We start from the raw sequence: 26,418 nt of genomic DNA, 5'->3' as shown, positions 1-26,418 counted from the left end.
TGCCAACAAAGGTTCATCTAGTCAAAGCTATGGTTTTTCCAGTAGTCATGTACAGATGTGAGAGTTGGACTGTAACGAAAGCTGAGAGCCAAAGAATTGATGCTTTTGAACTGTGGTGTTGGGGAAGACTCTTGAGAGTTCCTTGGACTGCAAGGAGATCCAACCAGTGCATCCTAAAGGAGATCAGTCCTGAATATTCATCGAAGGACTGATGCTGAAGCTGAAGCTCCAATACTCTGGCCACCTGATGTGAAGAACTGACTCATTGGAAAAAACCCCGATGTTGGTAAAGATTGAAGGTGGGAGGAGAAGAGGACAGAAGATGAGATGGCTGGATGGCATTACCGACTCAATGGACATGAGTTTGAATGAACTTCAGGAGTTGGTGATGGACAGGGAGGTCTGGCATGCTGCAGTCCATGGGGTCGCAGAGTCGGACACGACTGAGCGACTAAACTGATGTCTAAAATGTATCCTACTTATACATTCTTGGAAATAAAAGTCATCAGTGTTTAATCCCTAGCACCAAAATTATAACTGGAATAATCTCAGACGTCATTCTGAACCTTCAGTAAATTAAAGGTCAGCTATGGGTATCTCTGCAGTCTGTTTTTACCTTTCTTACTTTTTCTAGCCAAGACACATTTACTAAGACAATGCATGCAATGACACGCTTTCCGTGACGTCTCAGGAGGGCGGCCCACCTTCCGGACACGGGTCAGGAGGGAGTGGCCAATAAGGGTCCCGGGAGGCACAGCCCGAGCCTGCAGCTTCCCAGAAAAGGAGACCACGCCCCAGTCAACGGCCGGGCATCAAGCCCCAGCGACTAGTGTATCCCGCACGATGCTGCCTCATTTTGCCCCACGTACAGCGGAAAACCCAAACAACCAGCGGCTCATTTTGCCCCACGTACAGCGGAAAACCCAAACAACCAGCGGCTGATATCCGGATGGCGCGAAGGCGTGCCCGCGCATGCGCATCCCAGAGGCCAATGGGCGAGGCGGAGGGTGGGGCTGGGCGGGCAGAGAGGAGACCGCCAGTTGGACGAGAAGAGCCACGCCCACCACGCAACGTCTCTGCGCACGCGCCGAGCGCCAGCTCCTGGTATTTTAGACGCGTCTGCCGTCGCCCTGTTCAAATCGTGTCGGGACGTCTGATCTGGAGGGTTTCGGTAATCGTTTGGGGAAGAACAGTGACAACCTCTTCGTCCTTAGCTTCTCCAGGAAGGCGTGCGTTGGGCCTTTCTCTCATTGAGTGAGGCATCGACGGCCTGTGGTGGGTCTTCTGGTGACAGGGTGCCCCGTCAGTACCTCAAGACGTGTGTGTTCCCGGGCCTGTGTGAGCCCCGCGGGTGGGGGATGGAGGGTGGCCGGGCGGGAAGGCCGGCCGCAGGCGGCGCCACTGCCTAGAGGCCAGGAGGTTAATTTTCTCCTCGACCTGGGGCCGCCCTTGCAACTCACTTCCGGAACTTAACCTTTTTTTCTTTTCTCGTTTGTTTTTAGGAACTGAGTTTCTGGCAAGGGATACTCGTAGAAGAGTTAGCTGCCGGCCGAGATGTCCAGTTACGTGAACGACCTGTGGTCGGGTTCGCCGCCCAAGGCCTCGCCCTCGTCCTCGCGGTCGGGCTCATGCAGCCAGCCGTCGTCGGCCTCCGGGAGCCGCTCTCCGTCCCGTTCCAGCGTCTCGAGCCGGTCGTGGTCCCGGAGCCGCAGCCCGCCCGGGCGGAGGAGCCGCTCCAGGTCTCGCTCCCGAAGGCGCCACCAGAGGAGGTACCGGCGCTACTCGCGCTCTTACTCGCGGAGCCACTCGCGTTCCCGCAGCCGCCGGTACCGGGAGAGGCACTCCGGCTCCACTCGGAGGTCCTACCGGTCCCGCAGCCGCTCCCGCGGCCGCTTGTATTACCGGAGTGCCTACGCCATCGCGCGAGGCCGCCGCTACTACGGCTTCGGCCGCACCGTCTACCCCGAGGAGCGCAGAAGCTGGAGGGGGCGATCCCGGAGCAGGTCGCGGAGCCCAACCCCCTTTCGCTTGAGTGAGAAAGGTGAGTCTTTGGAGAGGCCTTCGGGGAAAGAGGAAGGACCCCAGCGGGTTAATAGTTAAGACTCCGGTACGGTTGGCACCCAGTTTTAAAATGGACCACTTTCTTTCCTCCTAGAGCTTAACACCGTGCATTAAATGGCTTGGTGGAGGGCAGTTCTGGGTGGACCAGCTCTCAAAATGCTACTGATTTATTGACCAAGCTTTGATTATTGGTGGCTCAGACGGTAAAGCGTCTGTCTATAATGCGGGAGACCTGGGTTCGATCCCTGGGTCGGAAGATCCCCTGGAGAAGGAAATGGCAATCCACTCCAGTACTATTGCCTGGAAAATCCCATGGACAGAGGAGCCTGGTAGGCTACAGTCCATGGGGTCGCAAAGAGTCAGACACGACTGAGCGACTTCACTTTTCCTTTCCTTTGATTATTGAGGGAAGCTTACTTTTCTAAACAAAAGAGGTAGAATTCTCTTTCCATAAATAGAAATATATTTTATACGTGGAGATACTGTTTAAATATCTTTATGTTACTAGTGTAAGAACACTTTGATTTTGAGTTTTTTTGGAGAAATGATACCGGATAAACGAACATTTTGTGTTTCTTTTTGTAGATCGAATGGAGCTGTTAGAAATAGCCAAAGCCAATGCAGCAAAAGCATTAGGAACAGCCAACTTTGACTTGCCAGCTAGTCTCAGAAGTGTTCCTGTATCTAAAGAAAGAAACCAGGAAACAGCTGTACTGACTAATGGTGCAAAGTCTGAGGTAAGTATTTTGTTTATTTTAAAAATAATCTCAAACTTCATCTCTAAACTTAAACTTAATATTAAAATAAAGAAGCTCTTCAGAAGACTACTACCAGAAAGAGCTGATTATCCATTTTTATTTCATTTACCCTAGACTGTTTCTTGGAATGGCTAGCTAATATAATTTAAATAACAGACCTGACAATATTAGATAGGGTCTTTCCCATGAAAGTGGGAGACTAATGACCTTTGTTTTCAATTGCCATAATCCTGATTACTTCCATAATTGTAGCTGGCACTTTGATGTCTTTGTAGTTACCAAGTTTTTCTAGCTAGTTTTTTATAGAGTATCTGTAATTCTCATTTGCAGGGTTATGTTCCCACAGATTCTGTACTCAACATACAGTATAGTTTATCTGCTTTATTTCTGTCTTATAGAAATCATGAATGTGGTCTCCAGACATTGATGAAGAAAGTCTGTTGGTAATTGATACATGCGCAAAAGCATCAGAGGTTAAACTAATTTGAAGTCTATGTTGACACTTGAAAGCTTAGTTTTTTGTTGGTAGATTCCGATGCATGCTAGAATTTGGGACAAGCACCATTTGGATAAGATACTAAAGACAATTTTTAAATGAAAGTGTACTTTGTAATGGCGGGGCATCTGATACAGATGTCCCTTTCATAATATATGCAATATATTCCAGATGTTTTGAGAGATTACAGAAGAAGAGGCCTGCTTCATTTGCAGATAAGTTTATTATAATTCTCCAGAAATGTGCAGCATAAAATGCATAGCTTTAAAAGTTTACAATAATTAGGAATTAATACACTCAGTTAACATAAGAACAATGGGTTATCTCCTATCATGCAGACTCAGATGTGGGTTTGCCTAAGCATTAGTGGTGGACAAATAAGAGTTGAGTTGATTTTTCAGGTGATTAGGTACCCAACTGGATGGGCAAATGCCTTAGTTCTTTTGCAACTAGGTATATTTTGGTATGATTTTATTTTCATAGTTACTTGAATTTAGATCAGAGGGATACATAACAATACTGCTTTATGGAGAAAGGTGTCTTAAATCATTGAATCAATTTTATGGGAAAAACTTAACAAAAGTACTGTTATTTTAGGATGTTGATTGGTTAGATCAAACTTGATTTATGTCTCTACAAGTAAATTTATAATACAATTGGACTGCTTTTTATACCTACAAGGGTATCACTTCTAAAATTTACTTTCTTTTACCTGTCTAGCTATCAGACACGTTAACAGAAGATGGAACAAAAAATGCCAATGAAAAGTCTTATCAGCAAAAAAGCATCACTTTTAGCTCTAACGTAAGTATATCTAAGCATTGATCACTCAAAAACTAGACTTGGAATGTATTTCTGTCACTGCTGCGGCTGCTAAGTTGCTTCAGTCGTGTCCGAATCTGTGTGACCCCGTAGACAGCAGCCCACCAGGCTCCCCCATCCCTGGGATTCTCCAGGCAAGAACATATGAGGGCTACTAAGCCACTAAATAGAATTTTTAATACTTTTTTTTTTGTGTGGTCCTCACAAGTGACCAATAGGTTCCTACTCTAATATGCACATTCTCAGTTTCAGCGTTTTCCCCTTTTAACTGTTCCCTTTGTCCTTTTTGATTGTTGTAATATTTTAAAATCTCAGAATATCCTATGATTAGAATAATCAGCTAAAGGCTTAATAAAATTTCAAAACTATCTTAATATCTCCCTATTGCAGTATGCTTTGCACGTATCTGATTTCCCCTACTAGTGTCTTGGCTTAACAGTTTGATGGAATCAAGTTGCAAGTGAGGTCCATGGCTTTGCATTTGGTTGGTGTCTTTTATTTAATGTGATATTTTAAATATATAATATATGTGTTTGGGAAGCTGACTTAAGAATTTGTTTTCTTTCAGAATTCTGTAGCAAAGCCTATGCTTCAGAAATCAGCTAAAGCTATTGCTGAAGAGAATTCTTCAGGATACCCAAAAATAGATAAGAAGAAAAGTCCGTATGGACTATGGATACCTGTCTAAAAAAAACCAACAGCTAAGGTTGCCTGAAATGCACTTTTTTTTTTTGCAAGTTTGTGTTTCTAGCATTATTCCATTCTTGTGAACCATTTAGTGGTGGTTTTGCAATTACAAATGACAACACAAAAATATGTAAATACTTAATTTAAATAATGATTTAGATTTCTCTTACAGATGGGAGATAGCACAAATGGACCGCAGGTTACACACAGGTGGGATTCTTGTATATTTATACTTCTAGATGTTTTATATAATATGGATGTTATGTAGAAGTGAAATTTTTAAAAGCAAACAGTAATTGAACTGTTTGTGTTGTAAACATTTTGTTAATAAATTTGTTTTTATTATTTTAGTCTCTCTTGATTGTGTATATTTTACATAATGGGTTTTTATTTAATGAAGAAGAATGAGGTAGTATCTCCTTTAAAACCTTCCTGTTCCCAGATCCAAATCCATGGATTGATACCATAGGGCTCAGTGACCTCACCTGGGAGTTCGTGAGAAATGTTGAACCTCAAGTTTCTACCCCAGATCTGAATTAGAAATTGAATCACAACCGTGTTTCCTGTTGATGTAGATACTCATTAAAATCTGAAAATTTTGGCCTTAAAGACTTAATATTAGCATAATGTTGTCCTGAACTGAGCATCAGGGCAGGAAACTCAGAGGTTGAAGTGGAGTTGGTCAGTGAGCTAGAAAACAGAGGCTTTAGTTGCATTTGTTTTTTTCTATCATGTTTTAATAAATATTCATTGATTTGAAATTCTTGAATGCTTCTTATTATAGCTGAGAAGGAACTTAACTAAGCATGTAAAAAAAATGAGTGTTACACTCAAGATCTGGACAGTTGGTTTAAACATTAGCTACAGACTTTTGTAATTTCTCCTGTTACTATAGTAGTGGATACCAGAACTAGAAAGATTTAAGCCATTTTTAGATGGTCTCTCCAAGCATTTGACTAATTGCATAAATGTTTGAATTTAAATTAAAATTAAAATTAAATTCAATTAAATTTAAAAAGATAGTGGAGATCCTCAAGTGGGATGTAATACTGTATTAACTAAAGCTGTGCTATCCAGTATTTACGTGCACATCCCGTTAAGACAGCCACAAGCCCCGTGTGTGCTTTTGACTATTTTGGAAGTTGACTAGAATGACTGAGGAACTGAATTTTTTTGGTGATACAATGTATTAGGGAGTACTAGTTACATAATTACGGTAATAAAAGGTGTTTATCAGTTTCACAATCAATAGCCAGACAAAAAGTAAAAGATGATTACAATTGTAAGTCATAATGGGAACATGATTAACAATATAAAATCATACAGTTTGAGGGAGTCAAAGTGATGAGATAAGTGAAAGTGCATACATGTGTTTTCATCCATCCGGCCAGTCTGGTTGGTTGATGTGTTTAATCCATTTACATTTAAGGTAATTATCGATATGTATGATCCAGTTACCAATTTCTTAATTGTTTTGGGTTTATTTTCTGTAGGTCTTTTTTATTTGTTTGTTTCCTGCCTAGAGAACTTCCTTTAGCATTTGTTATAAAGCTGTTTTAGTGGTTCTGAATTCTCTTTTGCTTGTCTGGAAAGCTGCTCCATCAAATCTGAATGAGAGTCTTGCCAGGTAGACGTATTCTTGGTTGTAGCTTCTACCCTTTCATCACTTGATAAATATATCTTGCCATTCCTTTTTGGCTTGTAGAGTGTCTGTTGAGAAATCAGCTGATAACCTGAGGAGTTCTCTTGTATGTTATTTGTTGTTTTTCGATACTTTATTAAAAACAATAAAGTTTTTAATACTTTATCTCTGTCATTAAGTTTTGTCCATTTGATTACTATGTCATGGTATTGGTATGCTCCTCCTCGGGTTTATCCTGCCTGGGACTGTTTGTGCTTCCTGGACTTGGTTGACTATTCCCTTTCCCTTGTTTGGGAAGTTTTCAGTTACTATATTTTTTTAGGTACTATCTCTCCTTCTGGGACCCCTATAATGCAAATGTTGGTGCATTTAATGTCCCAGAGGGTCTCTTAGGCTGTCTTCATTCTTTTTCATTCTTTTTTTCTATATTCTGTTCTGTGGCAGTGATTTCCACCATTCTGTCCTCCAGGTCATTTATCCGTTCTTCTGCCTCAGTTATTCTATTGATTCCTTCTAGCACATTATTCACTGTTTGTTCTTTAATTCTTTTTGGTCTTTGGTAAATGTTTTTTTTTTTTTTGCATCTTCATTGTTTTCTCAAGATCCTGGGTCATTTTCAGTATCATTATTCTTTTTTTTTTTTGGAAGGTTGCCTATCCACTTTATTTAATGGTTTTTCTTGGGTTTTATCTTGTCCCTTCCTCTGGGATATAACTGCTTTTTCATGCTGATTAACTTTGAATAATGTGGTTTTTGTTCTAGCTCTTGTGAAACTGTGGTTCTTCATGCTTCTGTCTGCCTGCTGGAGGAGGCTAAGAGGCTTGAGTAAGCTTCCTGATGAGAGGGACTGGCGTGGGAAAAAATGGTCTTAGTGTGGTGGGCAGGGCCTTCTTGCACAGTAAAGCTTTAATACAGTTATTGGTTGATGGGTGAGGTTGGACTTCCTCCCTGTTAGGGCTCTTTGGATTAATGGCGACCTCCAAGAGGGCTTATGCCAAGGGGTAACTTTCTGAACTGCTGCTGCCAGTACCCCTGTTCTTGTGGTGAGCCCCTGCTGACTCACATCTCTGCAGGACACCCTCCCAACCAAGGTGGTTTTGGTTCAGCTCTCCTTTTGGGTCACTGCTCCTTTTCTCTGGGTCTTGGTGCATGCAACATTTTGTTTGTGCCCTCCAAGATTGCAGTCTGTTTCCCAGTCCTGTGGAAATCCTGTAATCAAATCCCCTTCAAGGCCAGATTTCCTAGGGATTCCCAGTCCCTTTGTTGGATCCGCAGCCTGGAAAGTCTGAGGTGTGGTCCAGAACCTTCACAACAGTGGGAGAACTAATTCAGTATTACTGTTCTCCAGTTTGTTCACCCACCTGGCAGGTATGGAGTTTATCGTGATTGCGCCCCTCCTACCATCTCGCTGTGGCTTCTTTGTCTTTGATATGGGGTATCTTTTTGGTGGGTACCACCATCCTCTTGTCAATGGTTGGTCAACAGCTAGTTGTGATTTTGATGCTCTTGCAGGAAGAGATGAGTGTACATCCTAGTCTGCCATCTTGAACTGGGAGCCTAGAACTGAATTTTAATTTATTGCAAAGTGCAGATAATAAATATTTCTGTGTAGAATATTGTATTGGATAAGAGCTGCTGTTAAATTTGACCCTATTAAAAATGTAAATGTGCAAAGACTTGGGTATATATGTCCCTGGACATCAAATTTGTTACTATCTTTTAGGTAGTCTTGGTCACATTCTCATCCTTTAAGCCAGCAGCACTTGATGTGAACAAGGAATTTCCTGGGAGAAAGTTTTTCTGGGTGAAAAAAAATGTTTCTTTTCCACTTAGTTTAACAGTGGTTATTGGGAGGGTAATTTGCTTCTAATTTATGAGAGTTTAAATAGTAGGTTCATTTTTATTCTAAGGAGACCTGAGAATATCAATAGACTGGCCTAGTTACATCAAAGTACAAGAAAACAGGATTGGTTTTAGGGTTTGTAATTTTTTAAAAATGTGGATAACATGAACACCCAGTTAGTATAATTTGTTGGTATATCCTTAGCAAGGTTACAGAACTCCCCAAGGTATTCTTTGTAAGGGAAACTTTTGCAATGAACTGATGACAAAATGCTACGATACTTTTCACCTTCACTTAGCTGGTGACAGAAAGGCACCTGCTTTGATTGTGATTTGTGTTCAAATACAGCCTTTAATAGCTAAGTATACAAGTCATGTAACCTCTTTAACCAATCCTCCTATATAACAGATTAGCCAAATCTGTTACTATGGACGTGTGCCACTTCTGAGTTTCCTTCTGCAGTGATCTTACCTTTCAGCCTTGTTCAGTCGCTTAGTCTTGTCCGACCTTTTGCAACCCCGTGGGCTGCAGCATGCCAGGCTTCCCTGTCCTTCAGCATCTCCCAGAACTTGCTCAAACTCATGTTCATTGAGTCTGTGATGTTATCCAACCATCTGGTCCTCTGTTGTCCCCTTCTACCTTCAATCTTTCCCAGCAGCAGGGTCTTTTCCAGTGAGTCAGTTCTTCACATTAGGTGGCCAGTATTGGAGCTTCAGCTTCAGCATCAGTGCTTCCAATGAATATTCAGAATTGATTTCCTGTAGGATTGACTGGTTTGATCTTGCAGTCCAAGAGACTCTGAAGTGTCCTCTCCAACACCACAGTTCAAAAGCATCAATTCTTCAGTGCTGAGCCTTTATGGTCCAACTCTCACATCCATACATGACTACTGGAAAAACCATAGCTTTGACTAGACAGACCTTTGTTGGCAAAGTAATGTCTCTGCTTTTTAGTATGCTGTCTAGGTTGGTCACAACTTTTCAAGGAGCAAGTGTCTTTTAATTAAATGGGTGCAGTCACCATCTGCAGTGATTTTGGAGCCTAGAAAAATAAAGTCAGCCACTGTTTCCATTGTTTTCCCACTTGTTTGCCATGAAGTGATGGGACTAGATGCCATGATCTTGTGCTGTGCTTAGTTGCTTCAGTCATGTCTTACTCTTTGTGACCTATGGACTGTAGCCCACCAGGCCCCTCTGTCCATGGGATTATTCAGGCAAGAATACTGGAGTGGGTTGCCATGCCCTTCTCCAGGGGATCTTCCTAACCCATGATCTTAGGTTTTTGAATGTTGAGTTTTAAGCCAGCTTTTTCACTCTTTCACCTTCATCAAGAGGCTCTTTAGTTCCTCTTTGCTGCCTAAGGATGGTGTCATTTGCATATCTGAGGTTACTGATACTTCTCCTGGAAATCTTGATTCCAACTTGTGCTTCATCCACCCTGGCATTTCACATGATGTACTATGCATATAAGTTAAACAGGGCAACAATATACAGCCTTGATGTAGTACTTTGCCAATTTTCAATCAGTCCGTTGTTCCATGTTCAATTCTAACTGTTGATTCGTGACCTGCATACTGATTTCTCAGCAGGCAGGTAAGGTGGGAGTACCAGGGAATGGTATTGCCATCTCTTTAAGAATTTTCCACAGTTTGCTGTGATCCACACAGTCAAAGTCTTTGGCGTAGCCAATGAAACATAAATAGATCTTTGTCTGGAATTCTTTTGCTGCTTCTATGATCCATTGGATGTTGGCCATTTGATCTCTGGTTCCTCTGCCTTTTCTAAATCCAGCTTGAACATCTCCAAGTTCACAGTTCACGTACTGATGAAGCCTAGCATGGAGAAAGATTCTAAGCGTTACTTTGCTAGCATGTGAAATGAGTGCAATTGTGTGGTAGTTTGAACAATCTTTGGCATTGCTTTTCTTTTGGTTTGGAATGAAAACTGACCTTTTCCAGTCCTGTGGCCACCGCTGAGTTTTCCAAATTTGCCGGCATATTGAGTACAGCACTTTTAACAGCATCATCTTTTAGGACCTGAAATAGCTGGAATTCCATCAGCTCCACTAGTTTTGTTCGTCGTGATGCTTCTTAAGGCCCACTTGCTTCACATTCCGGGATGTCTGGCTCTAGGTGAATGATCACACCATCGTGGTTATCTGGGTCATGAAGATCTTTTTTATATAGTTCTGTGTATTCTGTGTATTGTTCACTTAGGAAGGCTTTCTTATCTCTCCTTGCTATTCTTTGGAACTCTGCATTCAGATGGATATATCTTTCCTTTTCTCCTTTGCCTTTAGGTTCTCTCTCTTCTCCACTATTTTTAAGGCCTCTTCAGACAACCATTTTGCCTTTTTACATTTCTTGGTGATGGTTTTGATCACCACCACCTGTACAATGTTATGAACCTCTGTCCCTAGTTCTTCAGGCACTCTATCAGATCTAATTTGTTAAATCTATTTGTCACTTCCACTATATAATCTAAGATTTGATTTAGGTCATACCTGAATGGTCTAGTGGTTTTTCCTACTTTCTTCAATTTAAGTCTGAATTTTGCAATAAAGAGTTCATGATCTGAGCTAAAGTCAGCTTTTGCAATAAAGAATTCATGATCTGAGCTAAAGTCAGCTCCTGGTCTTGTTTTTGCTGATTGTACAGAGCCTCTCCGTGTTTGACTGCAAAGAATATAATCAATCTGATTTCAGTATTGACCATCTGGTGGTATACATGTGTACTTGTGTTGTTGGAATAGTGTGTTTGCTATGACCAGTGTGTTCTCTTGGCAAAAACTCTGTTAGCCTTTGCCCTGCTTCATTTTGTACTCCAAGGCCAAACTTGCCTGTTAACTCCAGGTATCTCTTGACTTCCTACTTTTGCCTTCTAGTTCCCTATGATGAAAAGGACATCTTTTTTTGGTGTTAGTTCTAAAGGTCTTGTAGAAATTCTACTTCTTGTAGAAGGTCTTGTAGGTCTTCATAGAACTGTTCAGCTTCTTCGGCATTAGTGGTTGGGCCATAGACTTGGGTTACTGTGATATTGAATGGTTTGCTTTGGAAACGAACAAAGATCATTCTGTCGTTTTTGAGGTTGTATCCAAGTACTGCATTTTGGTCTCTTGTTGACTTTGAGGGCTACTCCATTTCTTTTAAGGGATTCTTGCCCACAGTAGTAGATACAGTGATCATCTGAATTAAATTTGCCCATTTCAGTCCATTTTAGTTCACGGATTGCTATAATGTCAATATTCACTCTTGCCATTTCCTGTTTGACCACTTCCAATTTACCTTGATTCATGGACTTAACATTCCAGGTTCCTATGCAATATTGTTCTTTACAGCATCAGACTTGACTTCCACCACCAGACCCACCCACAACTGGGTATTGTTTTTGCTTTGGCTCAGCCTCCTCATTCCTCCTGGAGCTATTTCTCTGCTCTTCTCCAATAGCATATTGGGCACTTATGGACCTGGGGAGTTCATCTTTCAGTGTGATATCTTTTTGCCTTTCCATACTGTTCATAGGGTTCTCAAGGCAAGAATACTGAAGTGGTTTGCCATTCCCTTCTCCAGTGGACCACATTTTGTCAGAACTCTCCACCATGACCCAAATATCTTGGCTTATTTTCTTTTTACTACCAAGTATGCTGAAAAGAGGGCTTTCCTGGTGGCTCAGATGATTAAGAATCTGCCTGTAATTCAGGAGACCTGGGTTGGATCCCTGGGTAGGGAAGATCCCCTGAAGAAGGATATGGCTAGCCACTCTAGTATTCTTGCCTGGAGAATTCTGTGGGCAAAAAAGCCTGGTGGGCTACAGTCCATGGGGTCACAAAGAGTTAGACACTACTGAGCGACTAATACTCCTAACTCCTAATGCTGAAAAGAATATACTTGCTCCATTTTTTCATAATCATCCCATGAAGTCCTGTCAGTCTTTAACTTGACCTTGTTTGGGTGTGGCCATGACTACCATGTTCAGTCTCTTCTAAGCTTTATAACAAAAGATAGCTGCGTATTCCCAGACTGTCTTTATGTAAGTGGGATGCAGTTGCCTAGGTGTGATAAACCATGTTATGAACTGTGAACAAATAGCAAGCAGGTGCTGACAGTGAGAAATTGTACCAAGAGACTAGATTCAGTGCTGTCCAATATAAAGGAGAGCCTCAATGAAAAAGATTAAAGAGGTCCATTCATTTTTTATCCCAGTATATTTAAAAATATTTCAACATTTAATGTAAAAAGAGGTGATTTCCTACCTTTTTTTGGTAAGGTGGTGTGATTCAGTGTGTATTTTACACTCAAAGCACACCTCAGTTTGCCCTAGCCACATTTCAACTGGTAGCTAGTCACATATGGTAGATGGCTACCGTGCTTAGGAAAAGCACAGCCCTAGATGTTAGGTTCAGGTCTGTAATACTAGTGTTTAGTCACTAAGTCACATCCAACTCTTTTATGACCCCATGGACTGTATGTAGCCCACCAGGTTCCGTTGTCCATGGGATTTCCCAGGCAAGAATACTGGAGTAGGTTGCCATTTCCTTCTCCAGGGGATCTTCCCAGCCCAGAGATGGAACCCATGTCACCTGCATTGGCAGGTGGGTTCTTGACCTCTGAGCCACCAGGAAAGCCCTCAGGTCTGTAATACTTTGCTTTTTTTTTTTTCCCTAGAGAAGTCTAGCTTACTGAACTAACTACAGCATGCTGTCCTTTGGTTTTCTTTGCTGAAACATCAAGTTTACCTAGTGAAATAAAACTTGTTCTTATGAGGGCTCACTTTTCACTATTTCCTTATGGAGTCCTTTCTCAAATTTTTCTGTCATTCAGGCAGATTGCTATACATTTGTCTTTGACCTCTTCTATTGTCTGCAGTGGCTCTCTGTCCTTTGCTCACTGTTGGATTCTATCCTTGGCCTACTCCTTTAACCTCTGTTGCCAGTTTTCTCCATTCTGCCTTTAACTATCATCTACTAACAGGATTAGCAATTTTCTGAATTCCAGTTTGCAATGCTTGCCTCAGTGCTTCAAAATGAACCTTTCCTATACTGAGCTTATTACAGTATTGCCTGTTTGAATTAGTGACTTTAATCATGCACCCAGTCACCTTCAAAGATCATACTGACATCTGATTTTTGGTTGGCTCTTAGGAGTGCTTCTCTCCTCTGTAGAAATCCTTTTTGTCTTTTAAACCCAGGTCAGTATCATGTCTATGAAACCTATTAATTTTTCCCTCACTTCCTTTTCCCTTAGTTGAAATGTATTAAATGTTTCTTTGAAAATACTGGAGAACAAAAAACTCATTTCATTACTATTGATAAGATTGGGCTGCATGGGTGTGCATTTGTGTCAAATTAAGTTAAAAAATTACTCTAAGTAAAATTACCACTTCTGTTCCCATTCTCCAGAGGCAATCACTGTAAATAGTATGATATACATCCTAGATTTTTTTATGCCTGGACAAACCCCTCTTTATATAGATAAGAGCATCTCTTCATTGTAGATCTATCTCATTCTTTAATTGTATGAATGTACCATAGTGTTACAATTTCCCTATTCACAGTACATTGAATATACCTTTATTAATAGCACTTATATAGCCATCTATATGTCCATCATTAGCTAAATCATATTTTCCTACTCGTTTATCTGTAAGCATTGCCCAATTTACTGATCTCAATCCTAGTTAATGTTTTTATTCACATGACATGGAATAAATAATCTTCACTTTCATGGGACACACAGTCTTCTGTCTTGTGTTTCCCGTGTATGTATGTATAATTACTACTAAAATCAAATATCCTAAAACCAATTGGAATAAGGTTAGAATTCCAGTTAGCCTTAAAAAAATGGATTGTATTATATATATTGTAATAATTCTTTGACCAAGTATTTTAACTTACATTCTTCGAAGGAATATTTGCATTTTGAAGGATGGCATATTTACAAAATGCCATTGGAGAATCAGTCTCTTACCGTCCATACTTGCCCCATACATGTACCTGGGCCATGGAGTAGAATATGAGAGAGGCAAGAACTTGTTAACTGACTGCTCTGGGCGGATGAGGGGATGGGGAAAGTTAAGGTGAATTTCCAGTAGGAATTTCTATTGCCTTTCTTTCACTACCTACCATAGCTTACAAGAAGAATTAGTGCCAATTTAGCATCTGAAGTTCCCAAGTTGAACCCTGCTGCTGCTGCTAAGTCGCTTCAGTCGTGTCCGACTCTGTGCGGCCCCATGGACTGCAGCCTACCAGGCTCCTCCGTCCATGGGATTTTCCAGGCAAGAGTACTGGAGTGGGGTGCCATTGCCTTCTCCGAGTTGAACTCTAGGTCAAGTCAAACATGAGAAATTTCAAGTCATGATGATGATGATGACTTGGGTTTGTATCTAAGAATTTTAAGCCTAGCAGAGTACACACATTAAGTACACACCTAAAACACAAATCCAAGACAAGATTTTTCTGAAACAAGTTAATAAATATGTAAGTATGAAAATACAGTCATTTGTAGGACACATCTTTACAAGTTATAAAAGGGTGTCCTGATTAACTGGTACAATTTGGCAGTCAAAACAGTTCCTGAAGGAGATTAAACAGCTGTTCCCTCTTTCTAAGTTAATTTCAGCTGTAGATTTCTCATAGAATCTTTCTGCCTTCTTGTTGAATTTAGCATTCCTTTCATTAATGTATAATGACATCTCCAGCTATATTTGTTTCATTTTTTAATTCTGTAGAAACCTATGCTAATGCTCAGTCACTTCAGTCGTGTCTGGCTCTGTGCGACCCCATAGATGGCAACTCACCAGGGTCCCCCGTCCCTGGGATTCTCCAGGCAAGAACACTGGAGTGGGTTGCCATTTCCTTCTCCAATGCAGGAAAGTGAAAAGTGAAAGTGAAGTCGCTCAGTTGTGTCCGACTTTTAGCGACCCCATGGCCTGCACGCCTACCAGGCTCCTCTGTCTATGGGATTATCAAGGCGAAATCCAAAGCTGCTTGCTTTTTTGTTCTGAGTTAAGACTGAAAGCAATATATTTAGAAAAGTACCCTGCAAGGATATATGTCCAATGAGCATTGTTCTTGCAGTTTACTTTTTAAAGTTAACAGTACTATCAAATGTGAGAGAGGAGAGTAAAAAGTTGGCTAAAACCTCAACATTCAGAAAACTAAGATTATGGCATCTGGTCCCATCACTTCACGGTAAATAGATGGGGAAACAGTGAAAACACTGGCAGACTTTATTTTTTTGGGCTCCAAAATCACTGCAGCCATGAAATTAAAAGATGCTTACTCCTTGGAAGGAAATTTATGACCAACCTAGATAGCATATTAAAAAGCAGAGATGTTACTTTGCCAGCAAAGATCCGTTAGTCAAGGCTATGGTTTTTAGTAGTAGTCATGTATGGATGTGAGAGTTGGACTATAAGGAAAGCTGAGTGCCAAAGAATTGATGCTTTTGAACTGTGGTGTTGGAGAAGACTCTTGAGAGTCCCTTGGACTGCAAGGAGATCCAACCAGTTCATCCTAAAGGTGATCAGTCCTGAGTGTTCATTGGAAGGACTGATTTTGAAGCTGAAACTCCAATACTTTGGCCACCTGATGCGAAGAGCTGACTCATTGGGAAAGACCCTGATGCTGGGAAAGACTGAAGGCAAGAGAAGAAGGGGATGACAGAGGATGAGATGGTTGGATGGCATCATCGACTCAATGGACATGAGTTTGGTAAGCTCCAGGTGTTGGTGATGGACAGGGAGGCCTGGCATGCTACAGTCCATGGGGGTCACAAAGAATCGGATATGACTGAGCGACTGAGCTAAACTGATGGTATAAAGAACAATATTGCATAGGAACCTGCAATTTTAGGTCCATGAATCACGGTAAATTGGAAGTGGTCAAACAGGAGATGGCAAGAGTGAACACTGACATTTTAGGAATCAGTGAACTAAAATGCACTGGAATGGCAAATTTAATTCAGATGACTATTGTATCTGCTATTGTGGGCAAGAATCCCTTAGAAGAAATGGAGTAGACCTCATAGTCAGCAAGACTCTGAAATGCAGTACTTGAGTGCAATCTCAAAAATGACAGAATGATTTCTGTTTGTTTCCTAAACTAACCATTCAGTATCACAGTAATGCAAGTCTATGCCCCAATCAGTAATGCCAAAGAAGCTGAAGTTGAACGAGTCTATGAGGACCAAAAGACCTTCTAGAACTAACACCAAGAAAAGATGCCCTTTTCATCATCAGGGTTTCTCTGAGTTCAGTTGATAAAGAATTCTCCTGCAATGCAGGAGACTTGGATTTGATTCTTGGGTCATGAAGATCCACTGGAGAAGGGATAGGCTACCCACTCCGGTATTCTTGGGCTTCCCTGTGACTCAGCTCGTAAAGAATCTCCTTGCAAAGAGGTAGACCTGGGTTCGACCCCTGGGTTGGGAAGATCCCTTGGAGAAATGAAAGGCTACCCACCCCAGTATTCTGGCCTAGAGAATTCCATGGGTGCCATAGTCCATTGGGTTGCAAAGAGTCAGTCACGAATGAGGGACTTTCAACTTCACTTCAGCCCTCCCCACTTCAGGGAGCCAGGAAGTGTACCTGTTACTTGTCTTCACTTACCCCTTACGCAGCAAGATTTCCAATAATGCTTTGGTTGAATTCATCTGGCCTCTTACCACTTGCTATTGATTAAAAGAGTCCAAGAGCCCTGCCTGGTCCGTTACACTACCAGCCATATAGTAATTCATGTTTCTTCACAGGCTCACCAATAATAGTGTGTCATTGAACTTTGAGATTTTTGTCATATTTCCATCTCTAAAATAAAAACAATCCACTGAGATTCTGATTAAATAACATTTACACTTTTTGGAGATACTTCTTTGTGATAATACATTTTTCTTTTGTCTTCCAACCAGAAAATCCTTAATCACTTACTGAGATTTAAGTTTTTTAACTTAAAACTATTTTGTAGTTTTCCTCATGTTACTGTTTAAATCTTATACAGTATCTCTCTTTTAGCGGACTACTTTTTCATTTCCACATCTAATTAATGGTTGAAGAAAAAAAAATATTTTCATGCATTTCTCTTGTATCCAGCACCTTTGTTGTTGTTGTTGTGGCTAAGTCGTGTCCCCCTCTTTGCAAACCCATGGACTGCTGCACGCTAGGTTTCCCTGACCTCTTGTATCCAGCACCTTAGTGAAAGTGAAGTCGCTCAGTCGTGTCCGACTCTTCGCGACCCCATTGACTGCAGCCTACCAGGCTCCTCCGTCCATGGGATTTTCCAGGCAAGAGTAATGGAGTGCCATTTCCTTCTCCAGAACTTTAATCCAGCACTTTACTGAATTATATTAACTTTTTGGCACTATTATTAATTCTGGCGCAGTTTCCCCGTTGAGCATGTTGGAACGAACAGAATGGATGCGCCCTGCTCTCCTGCATCCCATCGATTTTCAACATCGTTGGGGGGAAACGAAAAATTAAAGACTTGAAAAATCTCTTACATACATTGAAGAGAATGAAAATGGTGCCATACGACAGTACTAAGGGTCTACGCGAGACAAGGTAGTCAGGGGAAGACCTGCTTTGGAGGAACTGACCTTCAGTCTAAGCGCTGAAGGGAAAACACTTTCCGCTTAAGGGTGAGGTACACAGTTGAGGTAACTTTCCACAAGACTCCTCTAGCTTGGCTATGCTCCGCCACACGCCGGCTACCGAAACACTCCTGCCCCGCCCGCCCCGCCGCGCGCCCGCCCCGCCCGCCCGCCGCCCGCCCCGCCCCGCTGCGCCCGCCCCGCGCCCCGCCCCGCCCCGCCCCGCCGCCCCGCGCCGCGCCCCCGCCCCGCCGCGCCCGCCGCGCCCGCCGCGCCCGCCGCGCCCCGCCGCGCCCCGCCCCGCCCGCCGCGCCCCGCCCCGCCGCGCCCCGCCCTGCCCCCGCCCCTGCCCCGCCCCTGCCCCGCCCCGCCGCGCCCCTGCCCCCGTCCCTGCCCCCGCTGCGCCCCTCCTCTACGGCCTTTTGCAGCTGCGCAATACTCTGCCCAATTGAAAATGTCTCACTGCCTAAAGGGGCAGGGATTGGCCCTAAATTCCTGAGGCTGACGGAAGAGGCGGGGTTTATGGTAGGCTATTATTATGTATTGACGCGACAGTCCAAAGGTCGGCGGAAGTGTTGGATGTTGTTTCCGGAAGTGGGAAAGGAAAGCTTGAGATGGCGGCTGCGACTCTTACCGAGAAGGTACGTGCGGCTGGTTCTATCTAGGGTTCTTAGTTGGGGAGGGTTCTGAGGGCAGCAGGGGCGAGAAGTGGAGGAAGTGCTTGTGTGCCGGGTCAGGAAGGCGCAAATAATGTGGGGCCAGGATCGGCGATGAGCGCCTGGCCCAGCCCGCGGGGACTCACCTGGGCTGACCGGGAGAAGCCTAACCGGCCCTTACTCGGCCTCTCCTCTTTCGTATAGGTGCCGGTGGGTGGAGCAGAGGAGCAACAGCCTCCCGCAGGAGCCGAGGAGCTGGCCTCCCAGAAGCGCGAACAGAGACTGCGCAAATTCCGGGAGCTGCACCTGAAGCGGGTGAGTTGTCCTGGAGGCCACCTGACACTTGTCACCTGGCCAGGCCCGTGCACATTTGTGGAGGGAAGAGGAAGGCTCACCTGTGCGTGTGACAGATCAGCAGAGCTGGATGAAAGTTCTGTCCCAGTGGTTCTCAACCTGGCAGCACATTGGAGTCACTTTTGGAAACGGACACACTTTCTCCAAACCTTTTTTCGAGTTTGGGGGGTCTCTCACTAACAGCCTCTCTGCAGTATGACCCCAGTAAGCTCTTCCAAACAGAGGGAACACATGCAAAGGAAAGGAATTCATATCAGGGATGAGTCCAGCAAACAGCTGGCTGCAGTTGGAGCCAAGAAACAAAAAAGCAGCTCTTGACTGTTTCAACTCAAAGGGTCCTGACTGATAGCTCGGCCATGGTTTCACAAAATCCTCACCCAGACTCAGACTACCACAGTGTGACAAATGCACAGCGATACAAACCACAGAAATGACCCCACAGCACCGTCTTCTGCTAAGACCAGTGGTAAATATAGCACTAGCCTCACTCCCTTACTCCTGCCTCCCGTATAAAAACTTAAGTATGTTCATAAAAACAATCAGAGTATGCCCTGACTTTCTGATCCTGCCTAAGCCAGAGCTTCCTGCAGTCACCCGATATAGACTCAAATTCTGTAAGTAGGTGTTAACCTTTTCACTGAAATGTCTCCAGTTCCCTGTGGTTTGCTGTTTCCTTCTGTGTAGCACATTCAGCTTTGACCACACGTGTGTTCTTGGTGTCTGGATGGCAGGAATGACAGGTTGAGAGAAGTCTGTTTCTTTACCCAGAAAAATTTGATACAGAATCAAACACACTTACCTATTTACTTGGAGGGACTGTGTAAAGAACATGGGGTTGGATATTAAGAGACACATCTTCCTGGACTAACTGCCTCCAGCCTGTGACCCAACAAACATCTAACTTAAGGTGTCCCTGAGATAGTATACTTGTTTTGGTTTATGCAGTTAAATTTATTTTAAAACAGACTCTTCATACAGTAATTTAAATGGGGAGTGCCTTTCACTTGCCATAAGGTAAACTGCTAAAATATCTAAAGAGCAGAGTACTTGGGAAAGGTTAGAGATACTATGATAGGTATTAAAGCGCAAGCTTCAAATTGAGGCTTCTTCCTTGAATTAGGATTAAAAGGGAATTGAAAGTAGAATATTTTTTTTTTCATAATGTGAGACATTAACCTCCAGGCATCTGGAATAGCACACCAGTACAGCTCAACACATTTCTTGACTGTATACAAATGTAAGACCTTGCTTAAAATCCTTTGATGGTTCTCTTGCTTTTAGGATAAATGGAGTCCCTTGTTAATGTGCCTACTTGGCCTTGTTTAAAGTGGTGAAAATTTGTTTGGATTTATTTTTATGTTTCAGCCAACAACCTTTTTGTGTTTATGGTTTTAGAATGAAGCTCGTAAATTAAATCACCAGGAAGTTGTTGAAGAAGATAAAAGACTTAAGTTACCTGCAAATTGGGAAGCCAAAAAGGCTCGTTTGGAATGGGAACTACAGGAAGAAGAAAAGAAAAAGGTTAGGAACTGCTCTGCTGTCCTCATAAGTGGTCTGTTCTATTGTATTGAGATAGTAAAAAAAAGCTCTTTATCAGCTGCCACACTTTGGGCAAGTAATTTAATCTCCCTGTGATTGTGTTTTCTCATCTGTAAAATGGGATCTGTAATAATTACTTGAGTTAATTATGAATTAAATGAGTCAGTGCATTTGGAACATTTAAGAGAGGGTCTGACACTGGATAAATGTTGAATAATTATTATTTTTTAGATTGATGTATTCACTTCTTATATAGTAGCAGATAAGCAAATTTTTCCTTCACATAGTAATGGTTATTTTAAATGTATTGCTTTATATTCACTTAAAATAGTTCAAATAATTGCTTGTATCATAAGGGCAAGCATTAGCTTTTTTCCCTTTCATTTAGGAATGTGCAGCGAGAGGGGAAGACTATGAGAAAGTGAAGTTGCTAGAAATCAGTGCAGAAGATGCAGAAAGATGGGAGAGAAAAAAGAGGAGGAAAAACCCCGACCTGGGATTTTCGGGTAAGACTGAACTTTATTGAATAGGCCTCTGAGATAAGCATGCCTTCAGTGTTTCTGGTTTTAAGAAAGGATATGCCTCTTCATGGAATATTCTGTAATAGACTTATACTCCTAAGAAAAATACAAATACATCATATATGGCAGAAGTGAAAAAGGCTCTAGTTGAATCAGCTGGATTCCTTTATTCAGGGCTAAAATTAAAGCCTGTTGGTCAGGATCTTCAGGATACAGGCTATGCTAATAATTTTGATTTTTCTCTGAATAGTAATGATCAAATAAGGTAATATATCATTTCCAATTCTCATTTTACTTTTAGATTATGCTGCTGCCCAGCTTCGCCAGTATCATCGGCTGACCAAACAGATCAAACCAGACATGGAAACATATGAGAGACTGAGAGAAAAGCAGTAAGTTGACAGGATTAATGCAAGTCCAGTTTCATCCTGAAGTGGTATTGATGTATTAAAACTTGTGTGTTTACATAAACATATATACATAAATACACACTGTAGTGCTTAGGTATGGATTAGCAATAGCTGGGTTTTGTTGTTGTTGTTGCTGTTTCTTGGCTGTGCTGGGTCTTTGTTGCATGTGGGCTTTCTCTGGTTACAGCAAGTGGGAGTTACTGTCCATTGAAGCTACTCTCCGTTGAGGTGTGTGGGCTTCTCGCTGCGGTGGCTTCTCCTGTGGATCGCAGGCTCTTGGTGCACCGGCTTCGTTAACTGCAGCACTCAGGCACAGCAGTTGCCCCACATGGGCCCTGGAGCATGTGGGCCTCAGCAGTTACGGGGCATGGGGTTAGTTGCTCTGTGGCATGTGGCATCTCCCTGGACCAGGGATCAAACCTGTGTCCCCGGCACTGGCAGGTAGATTTTTAACCACTGGACCACCAGAGAAATGCTCAACAACTGTATAAGGATAGTTTCAGGTCTTGATGACACTGTTTACTGCTCATCCACAGCAGTTAAGCTAACCACATGATTATCTTGCTAGCTAGGCATTCTGCAACTGGGTGTTGAGAGATTACCGTAGTTACTCATATTTTGCGACATAGAATGCTTTAGTGCCAGGATAGGTGAACTGCTGTAAAGGACCAGAGAGTGAATATTTTAGGCTTATAGGCTATCTGGGCTCTGTCACAGCTACTCCACTCTGCCCTTGTCATGTGAAAGCAGCCATAGAGTAGTCCTAGACAGATGGGTGGACTGTGTCCCAGTAAAACTGTTTCTGTAAACAAGAGGCTGGAATTTGCTGGCCTGCTGTAGTGGAAAGAGAACCTGAAGCTGGAAGCAAGTCCTTTAACCTCTGACCCTTGGCTCTTTCATCTGTAGAATGAAGGTGTTGAACTAGGTGATTTCTTAACTTTCATCCTTTACAATTCTGTATCTTTTCTCTTGTTTTTTTAAAAAAGATGAGATAGGATCCCACAGTAAAGACATTTAGGTATTTTATCTCTCTTCATGAATGGTAGTTTAGCCTGAAAATGTGGAGCACTTGCAGTGTTACTCCAAGACCATGTTGCTGTCTTTTCAGTGGAGAAGAGTTTTTCCCAACGTCCAACAGTCTTCTTCATGGGACACATGTGCCTTCCACAGAGGAAATCGACAGGATGGTCCTAGACCTGGAAAAACAGTGAGTACTCCATACAGCAGCCATCTCATTAAATGTTTCGTGAAAAAATGGACATAACGTGCTTGGAATGAATTAAGATAGATGTTCTACTCGCTCATGTCTGACCTTGCATCTCTAGTGGTATTGGGGACAGAGAGCAAGTATGAATTGAATCCATTTGATTTGGAATGAAGATGTAAAATATTGATGGAATTGAGTTATTATAATTGAAAATTATAAATAAAATTATTCTCTTAAAGAAATTATTCTTAATTCTACTTTAACAACCATGGCACTCTTTGATTTAAAGAAGTATAAATGTTCTAGTAAACTTACATATTTGTGTTTCTTAATACTGATAGGGTTGTTTTTCCTGATATTGATCAGGCAGAGCAAAATGAATTTAATTTATAGGAGCTCATACACTTCAGTATTAAGATTAGTGTCTAGTACATACTATATACTCTGTTCATATTAGCTGTGGTTATTAATATAATTATATTTATTATAATTATTAATTAATAATATAATTACTGTTACAATCATTTCCTTTACTTCATGTATCCAGTTCCTGGCAGTGCATCATTGTTCTTTTAGAAGCATTCTGCAGATTTGTTTGTATTTACTGAATTTCATGGTTCATACCCAGGGATATGCTGTTAATTGGCAGTTTCAACTTCATCTTGATGAAAACTGGGCTTCCCCCTCCCCAAAGTGTGCTAGTTTAAGTGTACTGATTTTTTTTTTGTCATGTTTTATTAATACCAAAAAGGAAAGCAGTTGTGAAATTTATTTTCTTCTCCCAGAATTGAAAAACGAGACAAATACAGCCGGAGACGTCCTTATAATGATGATGCAGATATTGACTACATTAATGAAAGGAATGCTAAATTCAACAAGAAGGCAGAAAGATTCTATGGGAAATATACAGCTGAAATTAAGCAGAATTTGGAAAGAGGAACAGCCGTCTAATCCCATCAGGAACTGTTTAGAAGCTTGAGAATAGAGTGAAAATTTCTGCTAGCAAATTGAAGTTCTCTTCAGAGTTACACTGTAAACTAGAGCTCCGTTTGTGCCCTCCCACCCAGCATTTAAAAATAAATGTTTTTTCTTAAATGTATACTTCATGTATATTTCCACATTTTTTGTGCTTGGATATAAGATATATTTCTTGTAATGTACTTGTTTTGTAAAAATCTACTTTGTATAAATTCTATTATTTTTCTATGTATTTTAAGTGTGTATGACGAATCTTTGAAGCATTTTGGGTTTAAGGAATGCTGGTAGCGTATGTAAGTGTAGTCCTTGTTACTTTGAGTATTTTGATGAATTTGATAAAATCTAGAACTGGACTTGGGAACCATGCGGGGTTGTGGACTCCATAGCTAAGGATGGTGATGAGGAGACGACAGTGGCTGCTGGAGGGCAGGAGCAGCTGTCTCCATAGAGGGCTGCTTAGGACCAAGTTCAGGAAGTGGAATTGTCCTCCTGTAAACAGTGGCCAGATGTAGTTCCCTTTTGGAAAGGAGCTATCTTGTGGATGAGAGTCCCTACTAAGCATTGTATCATTTAAAACACGTATCTGGGGACTTCCCTGGTGGTCCAGTGGTTAAGAGTCCGCCTTCCTGGGTTTAATCCCTGCTTGGGGAACCAAGATCCCACATTCTGAGTCACTTCAGTCATGTCTGACTCTTTGAGACCCTATGGACTGTAGCCTGTGAGTGTCCTACGTCCGTGGGATTTTCCAGGTGAAAACACTGGAGTGGGTTGCCCTTTCCTTTTCCAAGATCCCACAAGCCCATGCCCTGCAACTGGAGAAACCCATATGCCTCAGCAAAGACTCAGCACAGCCAATAAATAAAATGAGTATTTGTATTTATACATTTATATTTACGTAAATATACACACACATGCTTCCATTGCAAACGTGGTCAGAATAGTACAATGAGTCCTACAATAATTCAGTGCCTGTCTTTAATAATTACCAACTTATGCCAATCTTTGTTTCATCTTCATTTCTATTCACTTTCTATAACTCTCATGTTATTTTGAAGCAAATACTAAATGTATAATTTCATCTATAAATATTTCACTATCTGAAAGATTAAAAAAAGACTACAATGCTATTATCGCAATAATAGTCCTATTTTAATAAAACTAAAGAGTAAAAGATCGGTATAATTTTTTCTGTGTGTTGATAAAAATGCTAAGTACCTAATTAGAACATTCCAAATTAAGAAAAACCTGAAACTCAAGAAAATTTCACAAAAACTTCAGCTTTAGTAGTTATAATTAATAACCACTGATGCTTATTCCCTTTTAAAATTTATGTAGTACTTTCTATTTCTGCTCTTATTTTATCTTCTAGCATTTAATCTCTGTGCAGTTAGGTCTGACCACAGCCTGGATGCTACCTCTGAAAATAAATATATATATTTTTCTTAATATGTATATTTCTTATTGAAGTATAGTTGACTTATAATGTTTCAGATGCACAGCAAGATGATTGAGTTATACACATTTTTTGGAGATTATTTTCCAGTATAGGTTGGTTCAGTTCAGTCGCTCAGTTGTGTCCAACTCTTTGCAACCCCATGAATCACAGCATGCCAGGCCTCCCTGTCCGTCACCAACTCCCGGAGCTCACCCAAACTCATGTCCATCGAGTTGGTGATGCCATCCAGCCATCTCATCCTCTGTCCCCTTCTCCTCCTGCCCCCAACCCCGTTTTTCCAATGAATCAACTCTTTGCATGAGGTGGCCAAAGTATTGGAGTTTCAGCTTTAGCCATTAGTCCTTCCAAAGAACACCCAGGACTGATCTCCTTTAGAATGGACTGATTGGATCTCCTTGCAGGCCAAGGGACTCTCAAGAGTCTTCTCCAACACCACAGTTCAAAAGCATCAATTCTTCGGTGCTCGGCTTTCTTCACAGTCCAACTTTCACATCCATACATGACCACTGGAAACATTTTGGATTTTTGAGGCCCCCAAAATAAAGTCTGACACTGTTTCCACTGTTGCCCCATCTATTTCCCATGAAGTGATGGGACTGGATGCCATGATCTTCGTTTTCTGAATGTTGAGCTTTAAGCCAACTTTTTCATTGTCCTCTTTCATCAAGAGGCTTTTTAGTTCCTCTTTGCTTTCTGCCATAAGGGTGGTCATCTGCATATCTGAGCTTATTTATATTTCTCCTGGCAATCTTGATTCCAGCTGTGCTTCTTCCAGCCCAGCATTTCTCATGATGTACTCTGCACATAAGTTAAATAAGCAGGGTGACAATATACAGCCTTGATGTACTCCTTTTCCTATTTGGAACCAGTCTGTTGTTCATGTCCAGTTCTAACTGTTGCTTCCTGACCTGCATACAGATTTCTCAAGAGGCAGGTCAGGTGGTCTGGTATTCCCATCTCTTTCAGAATTTTCCACCAGTTTATTGTGATCCACAGAGTCAAAGGCTTTGGCATAGTCAATAAAACAGAAATAGATGTTTTTCTGGAACTCGCTTGCTTTTTCAATGATCCAGCGGATGTTGGCCATTTGATCTCTGGTTCCTCTGCCTTTTCTAAAACCAGCTTGAATCTCTGGAAGTTCACGGTTCATGGATTGCTGAAGCCTGGCTTGGAGAATTCTGAACATCAGTTTACTAGTGTGTGAGATGATAGGTTATTACAAGATACTATAATTCTTGTGCTAGACAGTAAACCTTTGTGATGTGTTGCCTATCTGTTTTTTAAAATTACAAATCTAGCGTTCTATCCATACGAAGTCAAGTGGAATCAAAATGTCATAAATTTTTTAGGCAAAGATTGATAAATTTTCTAAGATACATATATTATTGATACGTATACAAAAGCTTTTC

At 41.7% G+C, this 26,418-nt stretch overlaps 2 protein-coding genes across 3 annotated transcripts; both read left to right on the top strand.

Annotated features, from left to right (window-relative positions):
* The first annotated feature begins 1,093 nt into the window (after positions 1–1,093).
* Positions 1,094–5,174, top strand: RSRP1 (arginine and serine rich protein 1). 2 transcript variants are annotated; one of them, XM_070383121.1, is made up of 5 exons: positions 1,094–1,171; positions 1,503–2,041; positions 2,647–2,798; positions 4,036–4,119; positions 4,706–5,174. In XM_070383121.1, the coding sequence occupies exons 2-5, from the start codon at positions 1,555–1,557 to the stop codon at positions 4,823–4,825; spliced, it is 843 nt and encodes a 280-aa protein (XP_070239222.1). In that variant the 5' UTR covers positions 1,094–1,171; positions 1,503–1,554; the 3' UTR covers positions 4,826–5,174. The 2 variants fall into 2 exon arrangements, with proteins under 2 accessions (XP_070239222.1, XP_005895914.1); XM_005895852.3 differs by having other exon boundaries at positions 1,118–1,275.
* A 13,203-nt stretch (positions 5,175–18,377) lies between these two features.
* Positions 18,378–24,724, top strand: SYF2 (SYF2 pre-mRNA splicing factor). The gene is made up of 7 exons (XM_005895928.3): positions 18,378–18,529; positions 18,749–18,859; positions 20,294–20,419; positions 20,826–20,943; positions 21,260–21,350; positions 22,477–22,575; positions 23,361–24,724. Exons 1-7 carry the CDS (start codon positions 18,503–18,505, stop codon positions 23,524–23,526), a joined length of 738 nt encoding a protein of 245 aa, XP_005895990.1. The 5' UTR covers positions 18,378–18,502; the 3' UTR covers positions 23,527–24,724.
* Positions 24,725–26,418: the final 1,694 nt, after the last annotated feature.

This window comes from Bos mutus, chromosome 2 (assembly GCF_027580195.1).
Source record: "Bos mutus isolate GX-2022 chromosome 2, NWIPB_WYAK_1.1, whole genome shotgun sequence".
NCBI classification, from domain to species: Eukaryota; Metazoa; Chordata; class Mammalia; order Artiodactyla; family Bovidae; genus Bos; species Bos mutus.
This window is presented reverse-complemented; position numbering and strand designations above follow the sequence as displayed.

Coding starts and splice junctions, on each gene's coding strand:
- RSRP1 (XM_070383121.1), top strand. CDS start 1,555: ATGTCCAGTTACGTGAACGACCTGTGGTCGGGTTCGCCGCCCAAGGCC. Junction 2,042..2,646: donor CTTTCGCTTGAGTGAGAAAG/GTGAGTCTTTGG, acceptor TTCTTTTTGTAG/ATCGAATGGAGCTGTTAGAA. Junction 4,120..4,705: donor GCATCACTTTTAGCTCTAAC/GTAAGTATATCT, acceptor GTTTTCTTTCAG/AATTCTGTAGCAAAGCCTAT.
- SYF2 (XM_005895928.3), top strand. CDS start 18,503: ATGGCGGCTGCGACTCTTACCGAGAAG. Junction 20,420..20,825: donor AGGAAGAAGAAAAGAAAAAG/GTTAGGAACTGC, acceptor CCTTTCATTTAG/GAATGTGCAGCGAGAGGGGA. Junction 22,576..23,360: donor GTCCTAGACCTGGAAAAACA/GTGAGTACTCCA, acceptor TTCTTCTCCCAG/AATTGAAAAACGAGACAAAT.